General features: G+C 39.7%; 1 protein-coding gene across 4 annotated transcripts; it reads left to right on the plus strand.

Moving 5' to 3' along the window:
- Nucleotides 1-12: 12 nt before the first annotated feature.
- LOC127558713 (uncharacterized) lies at nt 13-9448 on the plus strand. 4 transcript variants are annotated; one of them, XM_051991966.1, is made up of 3 exons: nt 13-439; nt 7390-7967; nt 8040-9448. In XM_051991966.1, exons 2-3 carry the CDS (start codon nt 7411-7413, stop codon nt 8995-8997), a joined length of 1515 nt encoding a protein of 504 aa, XP_051847926.1. In that variant the 5' UTR covers nt 13-439; nt 7390-7410; the 3' UTR covers nt 8998-9448. The 4 variants fall into 4 exon arrangements, with proteins under 4 accessions (XP_051847926.1, XP_051847927.1, XP_051847924.1 ...); XM_051991967.1 differs by having other exon boundaries at nt 14-439; nt 8064-9448; XM_051991964.1 differs by having other exon boundaries at nt 14-439; nt 7390-9448.
- Nucleotides 9449-15301: the final 5853 nt, after the last annotated feature.

Genomic DNA, 15301 nt, shown 5'->3' on the forward strand with positions numbered 1-15301 from the left:
CAGCAAAAAGACTCATGGCCCTGTCCCAGTGGTTCTCTGCTCGGTCACCCACCCGTGGTCCATGCTGAAGCCCCGCGCCCGCTGGCTCGCGCCATCCAGGCCGCCTAGAAACGCATCAAGTCAACGCACTGAATCTAGGCCGAGGCTAGCGCCTTCTCTTGGAGCTCATAGATCCGGGCCTGAAGCACCGTGTGGCTCAACAATTCATCAATTAACCACTCCAGAATCGGGCCGGGGGCCACTGACCACAGGGGCAGGAGGTTCGGGGCCTCCGCGCTGACAGTCGGGCCCTAGGCTCCAAGGGAAAGCATTTTTAATACAAAGTAATTTCAAGAGTGACCGAGTTAATAATCGTAGATAAAAGCAAAGAAGAGTGTTTAAGAGTTCGAACAGGAACTGTGCTTCAAAGGAGGCAAGCAAGGAAGTCTACAGGACTCAGGTGAGGAGGAGTTGTATTTCAGAAGTCTAGAGGGAGAAGTTGAGGAGGGAGTGTATTTCAAACACTGAGATCACTTATGCCAAGGTATAGGCATGGGAGGGGGAACCCAGTGTAAGGGGCACAGCCAGCAGACCTGCTAGATTAGGATGAAGAAAGTAGGTACTAGACTACAAGAAAAAGCCTTTGACAATCTTTGCTCACACTACAAAGGTCATTTGGAATTTACAGGAACCAAAAGCCTAAAAGTTCAGGGGAAGGTGAAGACAAGATTTTGCTCTTTTTGCTCCTGAAGCATGAAGATTCAGCTTCATGGAGAAATCATGGCAAATACTGATGTCACAACAAGCCTCTGATCCCTAGCAGATATGATGAAAATTATGGAATCTAAGGGACCTGTTTCACTGGGTGGAGGTATGTTTAAGTAAATCCAGTTTTCCCACTCTACCCAGAGTACAGCTGATGAAAAATGGAAATGTCTTGAATCCCATATTCTCATGAAAAGTCACTTCCAGTTATAAATCTGTCACCATAGGAGCATTACTCAACTGGTATCAAACCATTCAAATTTTCTGGATTATACAGATGGAATTAAGGACATTCTAGCAGAAGATTCATTATTTCAATGAGCTGTCCTTTGGCACAAAAACTTGTAGTGGAAACTAAATTGTAGGAAGGGGAGAATAGCAAAGAAATAGAGAACCTTTCTACTTAGTGAATTTAGTGAATCTGATTTGGGAACTAGAGCCGACACAAAGAGGACTAATCTATGAGGAGGAAATTGTTAAGTATACTGAGTAAAATTAATTTTAATGTTGTATCATTTGGTTATTAATATTAATTTGTTATATACACTTCTCTTTTTTAAATACCTGCTTCTTAGTTTTAGCTCTCATTAGAAAAACCATCTCCAAAAATTGGCTGAAGAATGTGGTCACATACCAGTACCTACCTAAGTCTTTTCTGGGACTTCCTATTATTCCAAAAAACTAAACTGAGCTGGTTCTCACTACCAAGAACTACTAAGGATTATTCATGTGACCTTGGTCCCTTCTTTACAGTTTGTGGACTTCATTTAATTAGTAAAAATAAATAAAAAATAAAACCAGAGAGGATTTGATCAGGGTGACCAGATTACTAGAAGGAACCATGACCAGTCATTTCTCATCTGACCTCAACCTTCCTCCCTTCCCCCAATAATGAAGAGGAATTGGGAGCTTTTAACCTACCTCCTCATTTAATATCCAACAATCAAGAGTTGCTTTGCTCTTATCAGGAAAATTCCCAGTACTACTACTACTACTCCCTAACTACTATTAGAGAGACAGACCTGGATTTATTCTGGTATGTCTTCCATTTATTTATACTTAAGTGCTTTTGGTTACTAAGATTACTGAATCATCAATTTATTGATTATTGGTTGTCTTAAGTTTTTTTTAAAGTAAAGAAACTGTCTCTTTTATTTTATTCATGATAATACCGTTTGTCCTGATGCTACAATAGTGTCAGAGTGATAGAATGGACAACAGAAATGGATTCAAATTCTGACCTTGTCTATTAACTATGTGTAATTTGATGAAAGTCATTCATTTTCAAGCCACTAAAGAGAAAGATCAAAGGGTACCACAATGAACTATCAATCAAAGACATACAGAGTTATGATAAAGTGGTTATAGGGTAGAGATGTCTTCAATATCTGAATGAATTTTCTCCCTGCTATAAAGAGATCAATTAATAACTTCATAGCTTATTTATCCATAATTTCATCTTCCAAATGTGAAGGAATGAATAAGAGGTAGTTTTTAAGGTGAAAATGTGGGAAACCCAGAAGAAAGCATCCCAATCAGGAGGGAAAATGAGATTTACCTAAAGAGACCAGATAATTCACCAAACCTATTAAATTTTAAGAAAAGAAAAGGGAAAGGAGGGGGGAAGGAAGGAAGAGAGAGAGAGAAAGAGAGAGAAAAAAAGAGGAAGGAAGGAAAGAAGGAAGGAAGGAAGGAAGGAAGGAAGGAAGGAAGGAAGGAAGGAAGGAAGGAAGGAAGGAAGGAAGGAAAGAAAAAAGAGAATGAAGAAAGGAAGGAAGGAAGGGAGGAAGGGAGCGAAGGAAGGAGGAAAAAAGAGAGGAAGGGAGGGAGGAGGGAGTCTTTAGAATATGGAAGCAAGTCCAGATAACAAAAGATGTGTATAAATGTGAGATACAATCACATAAAAATAATGCTGGAATGCTAAAGTTCAAGAATGAGTTATGGTTGGTGAAGGAATTTAAAGACAGCAAAATGGAATTTATTTCACATTGGAAGCAAAAGGAGAATCAAAAAATTATAGGATATTTTCTTGAGGTAGATGAAATAGTGATAACTGACAATGGAAAGAAAGGAAAGCAGCTCAATTCATATTTTATTTTATTATTTTTGTTTTTTCTTTTGCAAAGGAAAATGACCTTTGCACCAGTAATGACAGAACAAAAGTAGCTAGCGTGGAGTTAATACCAAGATGAGGAAGAAAATATTATTAGAGTTTCCATTTGTCTTTGATGAATTAAAATTACATCTCTTCAATGAACATTATCCTTAAGTCCTGAAGGAACTGATAGATGTTATGGTTAAGCCATCATAAGTGGTATTGAGAAACTGTGGGAAAACAATGAGATAACACAAGCCTGGAGAAAAGAAAATGTTGCTCACAATTTTTTAAAATTATATTTTATTTGTTACATTTTAAGTTCTGAACAGGTCCATCCTACACTAGAGAGGGTAACCATTTGACACAGATATAGATACTACCTACACATATACACACATACACACACACACACACAACATAAACACATATACATATATACCATACAATGCATATTTCTATTTAGAGTACTTTCTCTGGAAATGGATAGCATCTTTATTCCTAGGTCCTTTGATTTGAGAATTTTTTGTAACTGATTTGAGTATTTATAATACTCAAAATAACTTAGTCATTCACAGTTATTCTTTGAACAATATTGATGTTACTATAAACAACATTCTGTTGGTTCTGTTTCATTTTTCATGATTTTATGCAAGTCTTCCTATGCTTTTCTAAAATCAACTAGCTCATCATTTCTTATAGCACAATAGTATTCAGTCATAATCATGTATCACAACTTGTTTAGCCATTCCCCAACTGATGGCATCCCCTCAGTTTTCAGTTTTTTGCCACCATAAAAAGAGCTGCTATAAATGTCTGATACCAACTTTCCCCCAAAGGAAGAGAATCAAGCCTGCAAACTAAATGCCCGTAAGTTTGATTTTGGTTCCTGGTATAATTCTAGAAGAAATTATGAAAGAGATGGTTGAGGAACATCTGGAAAAGGAAGTTGTGATTCCAGTGAATCCACATGGCTTTATCAGGTCATGCAGATTAACAAATTTTCTATTTTTTTTTTTTACTAGAGAAAGTAATAGATGAAAAGGATGTCAGGATATAGTTTTCCTTGACCTTCTCAAAGGCACCAATAAAGCATCCAGTATTCTTCTTTAAGAGAAGATAAAAAGATATCAGTAGATGAGAATATAATGAAATAGATTAAGTACTGATTGGATGATTTGATTTTAATGGCATAGGAGGTCTCCATTAGAGCCCTAATTTTTTTTAGAGATGTGGATAAGGTTGAAGATGGTATGCTCATAAGACTTGTAGATGCCACAAGGTTGAGAAGGATAGCTAATACAATACATCACAATCAGGATCCAAAAGGATCTTGACACACTAGACTACTGGTCTAATGGAATTTAATTCTATTCTGTTTCTTCATTTTCAGTCATGTTTGACTCTTTGTGACCCCATCTGGGGTTTTCTTGGCAAAGACATTAGAGTGATTTGCCATTTCCTTCTTCAACTCATTTTACAAAGGCAGAAGGAGACAAATAGGGTTAAATGACTTTATTCTTCTAGATCATTTCTAGATCATTTTACAGATAAGCCTTAGATAGTCCTGAGAGAGTCCAGGGCAATTAACTGAGACAAGGAATGGTTTGGATTCAACCAATTCTGTAACAAAGGAATATGACTTCAGTCATGGCAGAGACTATTTTACAAGTAGGCAGCTTATAGTGAGGCTTACAAAAGAGGGAAGTCCTAGAAATGAAGGTGAGTGTGGCAAGCCATTTTTAGAACTGCAAGAAGAGTAAATTTTGTTGAGATAGTTGTGATCTCCAAGTCTAGAACTGTCCCCACTTCCTCAAGGCATTACTTCCCAGCCCTATAAAGGGACTCTTGCTGATACCATAATCATCTACTGACCACTTGGTTCCTCATCTCTGCTGGAGCATCTGGTGAGTCTGAGTTTCTTCAGGGCTAAACTTGGGCCCTCGATTTCTTTTGGAATCTGAAAAGTCAGTAGAGGCAGTCTGGTGGAACAGGGAGAGCCCTGGTCTGAAAATCAGAAGTTCTGAGTCTGGTTATAGTCCCTTTGCCTTCTTTGGTATTAGCTCTTTTTTCTGCAAAAGAAGTGTATTGGATTTTTGGTTTATTTGAAGGTCCTTTCTGCTTACACATTGTACTGTGCTATGAAATAATATAAACTGATAATTTCATATTAAATACCTGAAATCTCATCATGGTTATTTTTTAATTTTCATAATTGCCAGTAAAATGACCAGTGATGTTTAAAATGCTATTATCAGAAATGATGAGGCCTGAATATAAGCCTTGGATCTTTTTCTAAGTTAGGTGTCCTTCATCAGGTCATTTTTTTCTCCTCAACCTCAATTTTTCATCTGTAAGAAGAAAAACTCTCACTAGATAATCTCTAAAGTTTCTTTTAGTTCTGACATCAGAGTAATCTAAACTTCCTGTTTTCTTTTTTGGTCTCTAAGATCCTTTCTAAAATTGAAATTTTGAGATATTATTGAGGAGGAGGCAAATGGGGTTAAGTGACTTGGCTAAGGTGCAGAAAAAAGTATGCGTGGCTGGAGACAGAATTAGATGACCTAGGTATAGTACTGACTCAAGGTCACTAACTGTGTGAACTCTAGTTATTGGACTTCAGTTTTTTTCACTTGTAAAAAGAAGTTAGATTAGATGACCTCTAGAATTCCTTTAAACTCTGTGATTAAGTGAGGATCATATGTTTAATTGTTGGAGTGGTGGAAATCAGGAAGGACTTGTTGAAAGCTATTAGGAATAGGCTGTTCTAGTTGGCTTTTATGTGGGTGGTCTTTGAGTTTCTTAAAGGGCCTTGAACTCAAGGATTCTATGGAATGTGTTAGAACCTTCCTTGCTCCATCCTTCTATAGAGGAATTCAATTGTTGGACAATGCCACAGGCTACCATGTTGACTGAGGAGCCATGGTAGCTCCAGGAGGAGTCAGCCAACATGATAGCCTCTTGCATTGTCTCTGTATAACTACTGGTACATCTTCCCCACACCCATCCCTGGTTTTAATCAAGGCCCAATAGTTGTGGTGATGATGATGATAATGGTGAAGTGGATTTATCACAAGATTAGTCAGAATTTCAGTGAGTTTAGTCTTTTCCCCTCAAGCTTTTATTCATACTCTCAGATCACTTATAAAGTAGCTCATCAGAATTTATTTGTAATGTTAGAATTGGGAATAATTTTCCAGATCACTCGTTCTGGCCCATTTGTTTTTCAGATGCTTGATAGAAGTCCAGAAAAACTTGTCCTTCTAAGCTTACCTTTCATTAACTTTCCATATTTCTTAGAAGAACCTTGCCTTTCCTATTAGCATGTGAGCTCCTTGAGGACATGGGCAATGATTTTTTTAATATCCCCAGTGCTTAATTGCATCATGCTTGGTAAATAATAATTGCCTGCTCAATATTTATTGATGGATTGATTGGCCCATATTTATGTCTTCTAACTTCCAAACCATTTTTTTCCCTTTATACATAGTCTAACACCTTCATTTTATAGATGGGAAATAGACATTTAGATATTCATAGTTATACAAGGGTCTCATAACCCCTTGTTATGTGATGTATGTTGCCATCCCTGCGTTCCTAAATTGTCTAGAAAATGAACTAAAGAAAAAGAGAAATAGCTCCAGAGACCAGTGAGTAGATAAGGAATTGAAGTGAAAGTTGGGGGAGATCTGGAATCAGGGGAAAAAAAATAAAAAATCTTTCAAATCATAATATCTTTAATCTAAAGACTCCTCTGACTTGTCTATGCCTTAGACCATGGTCTTTATGATTTGCTATCGTCTCCTCAATTTATCAGCTGCTGATCAAACTAATTTTAACTTAGCTTTAGATTATGTATTGCTTGTTCTGAATGGGAATCCATTTCCAGTTAGGAAGGGCCTGGTAGAATTTGTACTTTACTCTTTGGCTCTGAGACTCCAGAGTCACTTTTCTGCCGTGATGAGATGTTAGAAGAGGATGTGAGTGAAGAAATTTCAGCAACAGCTCATATTTATAAAGCCCATTACAGTTCAAAGGGAGCTTTCCTCATCAAGTAGAATAGATGTACAAATAGAATATTCTTCTTTGGTCTATTTTAGAGATGGGAAAAGGAACACTTAGGTAGCACAAATTTCTCTTCCTGGTCTCAGACATTTACTAGCTGTGGGACCCTGAGCAAGTCATTTAACTCTGCCTATCTCAGTTTCTTCATCTGTAAAATAAGATAAAAAGGAAATAGCAAACCACTCCAGTATTTTTGCTAAGAAAATCCTCACATAGGGTCACAACAAGTCAGATACAACTGAAATGACTGAAAAACAACAAGAAATGAGAAAACAAGTCTCAGAGAAGTTTAATGATTTATATAAGGTTATAGAGCTAATAAATGTTTCACCCAGAATTTGAAGTCACCAGTCTACCAATCATTTTGTTAACCCTCAATCTAGCTCAAAAGACTTCTAAGAACATGATTTAGCTGAGTAGAAAGTCTAAGGCCTTCTCATGCTTGGAATTTTCTTCTTGCAAACAGTGTTTTATGTTTCTTTCAGATACACGGGGATCCAGTAAAGATGTCCTACCAAAATCAGCAACAGTGCAAACAGCCTTGCCAGCTATCTTCCTCTTGGTCACAGCCTTACCAGCCTAAGTGCCCAGAGCCATGTGCTCCCAAATTCTCAGAGCCATGCCTTCTGAGGTACCCTGAGCAATGCCCTCCTAAGTGCCCAGAGCCATGCCCTCCTAGCTATCTAGAGGCATGCCCTCCTAGATGCCCTGAGCCCTGCCCTCCTAGATGCCCTGAACCATGCCCTCCTAGGTACCCTGAACAATGCCCTCCTAGGTGCCCTGATCCATGCCTTCCTAGGTGCCCCGAGCCATGTCCTCCTAGGTGCCCTGAGCCATGCCTTCCTAAGTGCCCTGAGCCATGCCTTCCTAAGTGTCCTGAGCCATGTCCTCCTCGGTGCCCTGAGCCATGCCCTCCTAGGTATCCAGAGACATGCCTTCCTAGGTGCCCTGAACCATGTCCTCCTAGGTACCTTGAATCATGCCCTCCTAGGTGCCCTGAGCCCTGTCCTCCTAGGTGCCCTGAGCCATGCCCTCCTAGGTGCCCTGAACCATGTCTTCCTAGGTGCCCTGAGCCATGCCCTCCTAGGTGCCTTGAGCCATGCCCTCCTAGGTGCTCTGAGCCATGCCCCCCTAGGTGCCCTGAGCCATGCCCTCCTAGGTGCCCTGAGCCATGCCCTCCTAGGTGCCCTGAGCCATGCCCTCCTAGGTGCTCTGAGCCATGTTCTCCTAGGTGCTCTGAGTCATGTTCTCCTAGGTGTTTAGAGCCATGCCCTCCTAGGTGCCCTGAACCATGCCCTCCTCAGTCCTTAGAGCCATGTCCTCCTAGGTGCCCTGACCTATGTCCTCCTAGGTGCCCAGAACTATACCCTCCTAGGTGCCTGGAACCATCCCCTCCTAGGTGCCCAGAACCCTGCCCTCCTCAGTGCCCTGAATCATATCCTCCTAGGTATGTACAGCCAAGCCCTCCTAGGTGCCTAGAACCATGTCCTCCTAGATGCCCTGAGCCATGCCCTCCTAGGTATACTGAGCCATGCCCTCCTCGGTGTTCTGAACCACACCCTCCTAGGTGTCTCGAGTCCTACCCTCCTAGGTGCCCTGAGCCATGCCCTCTAAGGTGCCTTGATTTGTGCCCTCCTAGGTGCCCAGAGCCATGCCCTCCTAGGTACCCTGAATCATATACTCCTAGGTACCCAGAGTCATGCTCTCCTGTGTGCCTTGAACCATGCCCTCCTAGGTGTCTAGAGCAATGCCCTCCTAGGTGCTCAGAGCAATGTCCTCCTCGGTGCTCAGAGCCATACCCTCCTAGGTGCTCAGAGCCATGTCCTCCTCGGTGCTCAGAGCCATGTCCTCCTCGGTGCTCAGAGCCATACCCTCCTAGGTGCCTAGAACCGTGCCCTCCTTGGTGCCCTGAAACATACACTTCTAGATGCTCAGAGACATGCCCCCCTAGGTGCCTTGAACCATGCCCTCCTAGGTACACTGAACCATACCCTCCTAGGTGCCCTGAACCATGCCCACCACAGCATTGCCAGCAGAAATATCCCCTATGCCCTTCACTCTGCCAGCAACAATGTTCACTCAAAAGGAAGTAGCAGTGCAAGATGCTAGCAGAACCATGAAACTAGGAATTCGAGCATCCCTGTGGAGATTAGGGCTCCCTCACCCTCTCTCTCTGCTCCTCCATATCTCTCTACTCTTTATCTGCTCTGGATGGAATGAAATACCTGAGAGAAACATCTTTGTTCCTGGAGTTGCAGTTCTTTCAGAAAGAAGATCTCTAACTAAGTCTCATCTCCCATCTGTGTTTCCATACCCCCTGGATGAAAGACAGCAAGCAGAGAAAGCACTAACCTACTCCTTGCCAGGCTTTCTGGAACCTGAATGGAAGAATGCACCTGAGAGACCAGACTCCCTGGTTTGGTTCCCTGTTCACTATGTGAATTTTCCTCTGTGCTATTGAGTGGTGACTTCCATCCCCCTGGGATATCCTTCCACTACCTTCCACCACTCCAAATAAAGCCTCTGTTTCATGGTGACACCAAATAGTTTTCCTCCTTTTTCATCCCTTACCTTTTATTTGTCTGGCAGTCAACTCTTTCCAGATGAATGTTTTTCATCCATTTTTTCATAGGTCTAGATCATCACTGGGGAGGAACAGAATCAATTGACTTTTGTAGCATGCTTCTTGGCTTCCCAAGTGCCTTATGTCCCTTATTATTGCTCTTGTTTTTCCTTTAAAAAGAATCTCTGAGATGAGAATTTGATAAGAAAACTGAGGTATTATGGAGTCATAGAACTTGCTAAAGATCACACAGTGAGGAAATGTTGATGGGGTATGCAAAAATCCCTATCCTTTTCCTCTATGGCCAGTAATTTTCGTGTACGTTTGTGTGACGTTCTCCTTACTATGAATTGAGTTTGATTTGACATATCATTTTTGAATAAGTTATGCCAAAGAGGCTTCCTTCATTTATGTTTTGACATGGAAAATGGTTATAGTCAGGAGTTACTAAGGCTATAATAATGGTTTCCTAACTTGTGTGATCATAGGATTTAAAGCTGGGAATGAAGAGGGGAATATTTATGTAGTGCCTACTATGTTCCAGGCATTATGCTAAGCAGTTTTTAAAATGCTTTGACTTTATTTGATCCTAACAATAGCCCTAAGAGGTAGAAATAATTTCCACCACCACCCATTTTACAGATGAAAAAAACTGAGGCAAACATTAAATAACTTGCCCAAGCTCATACAGATTTGAACTCAGACCTTTATGATTTTAAGCCTAGCACTTTTTCTTTTTTACTGTGCCACCTCATTGCCTGCAAAGTAACATTTAATCCAACCGCTTTAATTTTTAAATGAGTGAGCTGAGACCCAGAGAGGCTAAGTAACTCAGAGTCACATAGTTAGCAGGTGGTAGATTTGTGACACTAAGCTAGGTCTTCTAATTACAAAAGTAGGATTCCTTTTCACCATTGCATGTGGCCTTCTTTATTCCTAGAAATCTAACTTCCATCATTCAACTTGTCTTGTAGTTGTTGGCAGCACCATAAAAAGTCTGCAAGTTTCTTTTTCCCATCTAATTCAATGACTTAAAACTTTGACAGAAGAGAGGAAGAGAAGGAAGGTGTTCCCTTAGGAGAAGAAGGGTTCACCTCCCGTTTTACCCTTTACATTCCTCTTTTATTGCCTCCAAACTATTCAATACTTGGTATTTTTAGTTTCCTTGCACACTGGACAGGTCCTGAGAACCCTGACACTCTCCTTTTTGTGATTGTTTTGTAGATTATTTTCATTTCTTAATCCCTCCTCCTCCTCCTGCCCAGAGAAATTTCTCTTATGACTAACAATGTCACAGTCTTCTTTGGGAATGAAAGACAACAACAAAGAGCAATGATAAATAGCACTTCAGCAAAAATAATCATTAAATAAACTGCTTTTGATAATATGTGCATTGTTGTACACCCAGCATCCCTCACTTCTGCAGAAATGGTTGGGGGAGCATTTCCACATCTCTTCCTTAAGACCAAGCTTGGTCACTATGTTTAAAGTTTTCAGCCTTCTCTTTCTATTGTCCTTCCCATTTGCAGTCTTTTTTACATGTATTTTCTGGTCTTTCTTTACTTTGCATTAACTCATGTAAGTCTTCACATGCTTCCCTTCTCTTCACATGCTTCACATGCTTTTCCAGTATTTATTTCTTATGATACAGTAATATTACATTTTATATTCTTGTGAGATAACTCATCTAATCATTTTCACCAAGGGTTTGACATCTACTTTGTTTCCAAACCTTTGCTAAGACAAAAAGTATCATTGATGTTTTTGTGTCTATGGATCTGATCTTCCACTTTCAGGTTTCATAAGTATCAGATAGGTCTGGGATTGCAAGGCAAATACATAGCAAAAGTTTTATTTCCTTCTACACTCTATAATGTGGGTGAGCTGCCACTAGGAGGATAACAGGCTTTTTTCATTGGAGCCTCCTGCTGATTATAATTTCACGATGCCTTCCCATCTTGTACAATTCTTGTCCAAAAGTACATGATGAATTTTTTAAAGGAAAATAGGGATTTTCCTTTATGTCTTACTAGCCCAATAATGGCATTGGCTCTATCTCAACATACCTATTAATCAGAATGATAATTTTATATACAATCAATGTTTATAGTCTTTGCTATTTCTCTGATCTTTAAAATGTCCAAGCCTATAGATAGTAATCTATTCTTCGACATGTTTCTAAAATCTGATCGTTTATCAGATTCTTAGTTTCAGAAATCTAAGTAGTACATGATGCCAGAGTTCAGAGGGATTCCCTATACTACTTTCTGTGCTTTTACAGCATAGACACTGAACTTCAGACATAATATTCAGTAATAAACCTTTTAAACATCTGTGACTCTTTCATTCCAATTTGGAAGCTACCAGAGATCAGATTGCTCCTGACCAATTGACTGGGCTCCAGGTAAATTTCTCTCTTTTTATTTCTCACCTTGCTTCCTTTCTCATTAGTGCCCTCATACTGTCTGGCTTTGGCTACCAACCTTGTCCCAGGGACTGAATTCAAAGATGTTTTTGATTGCTTATCCCAAGGGCAAAAATTGTTGATTATGATTCTACCAAGACTGCACTTAGAATTTCCTCTGAGAGGGTGAGAAAGAGAGAGAGAGAGAGAGAGAGAGAGAGAGAGAGAGAGAGAGAGAGAGAGAGAGAGAATAAGTTGTCTTTCATTTTTTCCATCTTGAATTGGACACTTACAAACTCTCCTAGTAAAATGAGCTTTTTTGCTAGATACAGAAAGTACCCATAAAATAGAAAACAATCATAAAATAAGGAATTACAGCAAAGCAAGATGTTTACAGTCCTGATATAAAGCAAATGCAAACAATCCTATCATGAACCAAAATGAACGAATCAGCAGATCTGCATATTTCTTTCCAAGAAATATCCACTCTTTTAAAAATTTATTTATTTACAAAGCATATGCAAGGGTAATTTTTCCAACATTGTCCCTTGCAAAACCTTTTGTTTTAAATTTTCTCCTCTTCCCCCCCTCCCCTAGCTAGCAGGTAATCCAATACATGTTAAATATGTTGAAATATATGTTAAATGTAATATCCAATCTTATAATAGGACCACATGATGAAAAGATCACAAAATATTAAAGACTGAGAGACCTTAGAGTCCATCTAGTTCAGGGGTCCATGTGTGTGTGTGTATGTGTGTGTGTGTGTGTGTGTGAGAGTGTGTGTGTGTATTTATGTGTGCCACAGTTCTCAGTTCTGCATTCACTCCAGAGATTCTCACCCCAGGTTCTAAAAAAATTAAGAAGATTCCCTCTCCTCCCTCCCTTCCTCTTTCCTCCCCTTCCCTTTCCCTCCCTTCTTTATCTTCTCTTCCCTTCCTTCTTTTCTCTCCCTTCCTTTTCCTTCCCCTTCCCTCTCCTTTCATCCCCTCCCCTTTCTTTTTCTACCCTCCCTTCACTTCCTTCCATTCTTCCCTTCCTTTCTTTCCCTTCCTTTCCCCTTCCTTCTCTCCCATCCCTTCCCTTCCCCCCCATCTCTTTCCTTTCCTTCCTTCCCCTCCCCTCTCATTCCTTCCCTTTCCCTCTTGTCATTTCCCTTTGCCTGCCATCCTCATCCTTTCCAACCCTCCCTTTTCTTCTCTTTTCCTTCCTTTCCCTCTCCCCTCATCCCTTTCCTTTCCTTCTGTTTCTCTTTTTCTCTCTCTTTCCTTTCCTTCCAATCCCCTCCCTTGTCTTCCAAGAAAATCAGTATTATTGGAGGCCAGTACATGAGAGAGGAAGAATGTGAAATATAAAAAGACTGGAAAGGTAGGAGGGAGGCTGATTCTGAAGGGCTTTGAAGACCAAGCAAAGATTTTATATTTGATCCTGAAAGTGAGAAGCAGTTACCAGAGTTTATTGGATGGAAAGTGGGAGATATTTCTTTGCTTTAGGAAGATCTGTTTGAGGGCTGAGTAGAGGATGACCTGGAATAAGGAAAGAACTATGGAAAGTGACTTATTAGAAGTCTATTGCAATAATCTAGGCATGAGATAAGAGCCGATTGCAGAGTGGTAGTAGTATAAGAGAAAGGGGGACATATAGAAAAGGTCTTATAAAAGTCAAATTGACAGGACTTGGTAAAAAGAATAGATATGGAGAGTGAAAAAGACTGAGAGGCTGAGGATGACATATAGATTGGGAGTGTGGGTGACTGGGTATGGTAGTGGTCCCCTTAAGAGTAATAGAGAAATTAGAAAGAGGAAAGAATATTTGAAAAAACCTGAATTCATGTTGAGTTTAAGCTGCAAATGTGAAATCCAGTCTGACATCTCTTTTAAGACAGAATAAAAGTTAAGGCTAAAGTAGATCTGGGAGTCATCAATGCAGATATGTAATTGAATTCAGAGGAACAGATAATACAATCAAGTAAAATAGTATATATAAAAAAGAGAAGGCCCAGGGCAGACCCTTGGGAGTCACCAATGGGGCTCAACCTGAAGAAGATATAGAAAGGAATGAAAAATTTGGAAAAGATTCTCTGATGAGCAAGATAGCAAACTGATTAGGAAGTTGTAAAACAACAAACAAACAAAAAAAAAAAACCTGCTTCAGTGTAGTGGGGGCTCAGTTGAGATTATGTCACATAAATTTGTAGTTGACCCAGTCATCATGGATTCATAATTTTCACATGCTAGGTTTCTGGATGCTCACCTAACACAATATAGCCAAAGTCTGTTCATGCTTGCTGAGATGTCGCACTTCTAAATTTCTTTAGGAAAGAGAAACACCATTTGCTGTGAGACTGGATAGTTGAGGCTTAAAGGACCAGGACTTCCCAAAACCTACAGCTTTGTAATCATCTGCCTTCCACCATTAGGCCTCCTATATTTGCTGATATTTTGTTTAGAATTCATTAGAATATGAGCTCTTTGAAAGCAGGGACCTTTTATGCCTTTCTTTGTTGTACATAGTATCTGGCACAAAATTAGTTCTTGTGAACTAAGGTAAATTTCCCAAACAGCACAATTCCACTCCCTCTTATTCTCATTATCATAATGAGACTGAACCCTAAACTGCTGAATGATAAATGTCCCTCCCCAACCCCAGCTGTTTGCTTCCTCATTCCTATCCATCTTAACCTTGCTCCACCAATGTTCCACGTTAGATTTCCCCATCCCTTCTCACTGTAACAGAAGCTGTTAACCTTTTTGTGTCATGGACCTCTTTGACTATTAGTGAAGCCCACAGAATAATTTAAATGCACAAAATAAGATTCATAATATTACTAAGAAATCAATTTTACTGAAATATAGCTATCAAAATATTAAAACAAACAAGTTGACAGATCCCAGACTTGCATTTGTGATGGTGGTTGTTATTTCAGTCATATCCAACTCTCCATGACCCTCTTTTGGGGTTTTTCTTGGCAAAGATACTGTAGTTGTTTGTAATTTCCTTCTCTAGCTCATTTTACAATTTAGAGTTACATGATTTACCTAAGATCAATAGCTAGTCAAGTATCTGAGTCTGCATTTGAACTCATCTCTTCTTTATTCTAGGCCCAATGATCTATCTTCTATGCCACCTAGTTGTATTATGTCCCTGAAACTCCAATTCTTTAGCAAATTTCCCTTCATTTTAGTCCTCATTTTTTGTTCCTTCCATCTTCTGGGACTCACTGAGACGAAGTTTTACTTTGGAATCCCTGATCATCATTTTCAGTATTGTTTTGTACCTTGTCTTACATCTCATAATTCATTTGTCCCAGTGGGGAATTGTAAAAATACTCTCTTCCCCATTGTTTTATTCAAGATCATGTTAAGACAACAACATCTCTTTGAGACTCAAGGCACCAAATGTTATCATTTAGTCTAGATCCTAGTGACTA

This window comes from Antechinus flavipes, chromosome 4, assembly GCF_016432865.1.
Source record: "Antechinus flavipes isolate AdamAnt ecotype Samford, QLD, Australia chromosome 4, AdamAnt_v2, whole genome shotgun sequence".
Lineage (NCBI taxonomy): Eukaryota > Metazoa > Chordata > Mammalia > Dasyuromorphia > Dasyuridae > Antechinus > Antechinus flavipes.

Bases quoted from the DNA above. Each gene is read 5' to 3' on its own strand.
- LOC127558713 (XM_051991964.1), top strand. From the start codon at position 7,411: ATGTCCTACCAAAATCAGCAACAGTGCAAACAGCCTTGCCAGCTATCT.